The 3443-nt window shown below is 53.4% G+C and overlaps 1 protein-coding gene across 1 annotated transcript; it reads right to left on the reverse strand.

Annotated features, from left to right (window-relative positions):
- Window positions 1-842: 842 nt before the first annotated feature.
- Window positions 843-1724, reverse strand: EMH_0083480 (uncharacterized protein; the record flags this gene model as incomplete). Its single annotated transcript, XM_038022838.1, has 3 exons — window positions 843-929; window positions 1411-1455; window positions 1620-1724. 3 exons carry the CDS (start codon window positions 1722-1724, stop codon window positions 843-845), a joined length of 237 nt encoding a protein of 78 aa, XP_037878692.1.
- Window positions 1725-3443: the final 1719 nt, after the last annotated feature.

The following is a 3443-nucleotide window of genomic DNA, read 5'->3' on the forward strand; positions in this document are numbered from 1 at the left end:
CGAGCCACACACTTCCTTATGCGGCAGCACGCGCAGCGTAATTCAAAGCGGTGAGTCACACCTCCGCAACCCGCCGCCGGACAACCCCACCTCGAGACTGTCCTCCCATGCCATCCAGTAACTTCCCACCCTTCTCAACCGACCTTACACATCATTTCATTCGCCGCTGTCAAGCGTACTGCCTGAACAGCAACTCGCCCAACTGCCCTTGGTACCCCGTTCGCTATCCCCTACTGCAAAACAGGCTTGAGTTCTTCGACGAAACAAAGCCTCTACATATCCATTCTCCACACGACTAAGTATATCCCAATGCCTGTCGAAGACTGCAGGAGCTTTCCAGTTCCCGTGCAAACTTGCCAAATTCGATAGACCCAACAGCACCCGCACCTCCCAAAAAATGAAGTTGCCCAACCACCCACGCCTCCGCTCAGTTCAACGTCACCCAGCCAAGCTGCCGAATTACACACTCTCTGAACAAGCGGGATGCGCAGCAAAATTCAAATCGGGCTGTCGCACCTCGGCAACTCGCTGCCTGACCAACTCACTTCGAGAGTCTACTCGCACGCCAAGCAGTTAATTCCCACCCTTCCCAACCAGCCTTGCAGTTCATTGCACTCGCCTCTAGCAAGCGTACTGCCTGAACAGCAACTCGCCCCACTGCCTGCGGTTTCCCGTTCTCTAGCCCATACTGCAAAACGGGATTCGGTTCCTCAACGAAACAAAACCCCTCCCTCTCCATGATCCGCACGACTAAGCATATTCCAATGCCTGTCTGTTGCAGAGTGCAGGGCCTTTCCAGTTCCCGTGCAACCCTACCGCATTGAGGGGACCTAACATCAGCTTCACCCCTCAATGCCTGAGCCTGACCCGCCTGCCACCACTCCAATCAACTCAATGTCACCCAACCAAGATTCCGAACTACACACTTCCTGAACACGCGGAATGCGCAGCAAAGTTCAAGTCGTACAGTCGCACCTCCGCAACTCGCAGCCTGACCAACTCACTTCCAGACTCTACTCGCACGCCAACCAGTAAATGCCCAACCGTCTCAACCGGCCTTGCAATTCGTTTCACTCGCCTCTAGCAAACGTACTGCCTGAACAGCAACTCTCCTCATCGCCAGTCATTCCCGGTTCTCTAGCCCCTACTGCAGAACGGGCTTCGGTTCCTCAACGAAACAAAACTTCTCCCTCCCCATTCTCCACACGACTAAGCATATTCCANAACGGGCTTCGGTTCCTCAACGAAACAAAACTTCTCCCTCCCCATTCTCCACACGACTAAGCATATTCCAATGCCTGCTGGAGTGTACAGGAACTCTCCAGTTCCCGGGCAAACCTGTTACGTTGACGGGACACAACATCAGCCAGACCTCCCAATGCATGACGCTGCCCCACCTGCCACTCTTACGCGTGGTTCAACACCACCCAGCGAAGCTTCCCATCCACCCACGTGCTGAACAAGCGGCAAGCACAACGTAATTCAAATCGGACAGTCTCACCTCCGCAACTCGTAGACTGGCCAGCTCACTTCGAGATTCTACTCCCACGCCAAGCAGTAAATGCCCAACCGTCTCAACAGGCCTTGCAATTCATTTCACTCGAGTCTATCCAGCGTACAGCCTGAACAGCAACTCTCCCCATCGCCAGCCATTCCCGTTTCTCTAGCCCATACTGCAAAACGGGCTTCGGTTCCTCAACGAAGCACCTCCTCCACATATCCATTCCCCATTCAACTAAGCATATTCCAATGCCTGTTGAAAAGAGCAAGAGGCCTCCACTTCCCGCGCAAACCTGCCGCATTTTATACACCTAACATCACCCGCACCTCCCAATAAATGGAACGGCCACACCTGCCACGGTTCCATTCGGTTCAACCCCACCCTACCAAGCCTCTGAAATACACACTTCCTGAACACGCGGAATGCGCAGCAAAATTCATATCTGACACTTCCACCTCCGCAGCTCGNAATACACACTTCCTGAACACGCGGAATGCGCAGCAAAATTCATATCTGACACTTCCACCTCCGCAGCTCGTTGCCTGACAAACTTACTTCGAGACTCTACTCTCACGCCTAGGAGTCAAGGATCAGCCTTTTCAACCAGCCTTGCGCTTCATTTCATTCGAGTCTATAAAGCGTAAGGCCTGAACAGCAACTCGCCCCAGCGCTGGCCGGTCCCACCTCTCCAACCCCTACTGCAAAACGGGCTTCAGTTCCTCAACGAAACAAAGCCTCTACATATCCATTCTCCAGACGACTAAGTATTTCCCAATGCCTGCCGAAGACTGCAGGAGCTTCCAGTTCCCGAGCAAACCTGCCAAATGCAATAGACCCAACATCACCCGCACGTCCCAATAAATGAAATTGCCCCACCATCCACGCCTCCACTCAGTTCAACGTCACCCAGCCAGCCTGCAGAACTACACACTCTCTGAACAAGCGGAATGCCCAGCAAAATTCAAATCGGACTGACGCTCCTCCGCAACTCGCAGCCTGACCAACTCACTTCGACACTCTACCCTCACGTCAAGCAGTAAACTCCCACCCTTCTCAACCAGCCTTGCAGTACCTTTCACTCGCCTCTAGCAAACGCACTGTCTGAACAGCAACACGCCCCACTGCCTGCGGCTCCCGGTTCTCTAGTCCATACTGCAAAACGGGCTTCGGTTCCTCAACGAAACAAAACCCCTCCCTCTCCATGATCCGCACGACTAAGCATATTCCAATGCCTCTCTGTTGAAGAGTGCAGGGCCTTTCCAGTTCCCGTGCAACCCTGCCGCATTGAGAAGACCTAACATCAGCTTCACCCCTCAATGCATGAGCCTGCCCCACCTGCCACCATTCCGCACAATTATATGTCACCCAACCAAGATTGTGAACTACACACTCTCTGAACACGCGGAATGCACAGCAAAATTCAAATAGGAGAATCGCACATTCGCAACTCGCCGCGTTACCGACCTACTTCCAGACTCTGCTAAGACGCCAAGCAGTAAATGCCCAACCGTCTCAACTGGCCCTGTAGTTCATTTTATTCGAGTCTATCGAACGCACAGCCTGAACAGCAACTGTCCGCACCGCTCGCCGGTCCCAGCTCTACAGCCGCTACTGCAAAACGAGCTTCGGTTCCTCAACGAAACAAAGCCTCTACATATCAATTCTCCAGACGACTAAGTATTTCCCAATGCTTGCCGAAGACTGCACGATCTTTCCGGTTCCCGTGAAAACCTGCCGCATTGATTACACCCAACGTCACCCGCACCTCCCAAAAAATGAAATCGCCCCACCACCCACGCTTCCGCTCAGTTCAACGTCACGCAGCCAGCCTGCCGAACTACACACTATCTGAACAAGCGGAATGCTCAGCAAAATTCAAATCGGACTGTCGCACCTCCGCAACTCGCTGCCTGACCAACTCACTTCGACACACTACCCCCCC

This window comes from Eimeria mitis, genomic scaffold, assembly GCF_000499745.2.
Source record: "Eimeria mitis Houghton genomic scaffold, Emh_scaff5674, whole genome shotgun sequence".
NCBI classification, from domain to species: Eukaryota; Apicomplexa; class Conoidasida; order Eucoccidiorida; family Eimeriidae; genus Eimeria; species Eimeria mitis.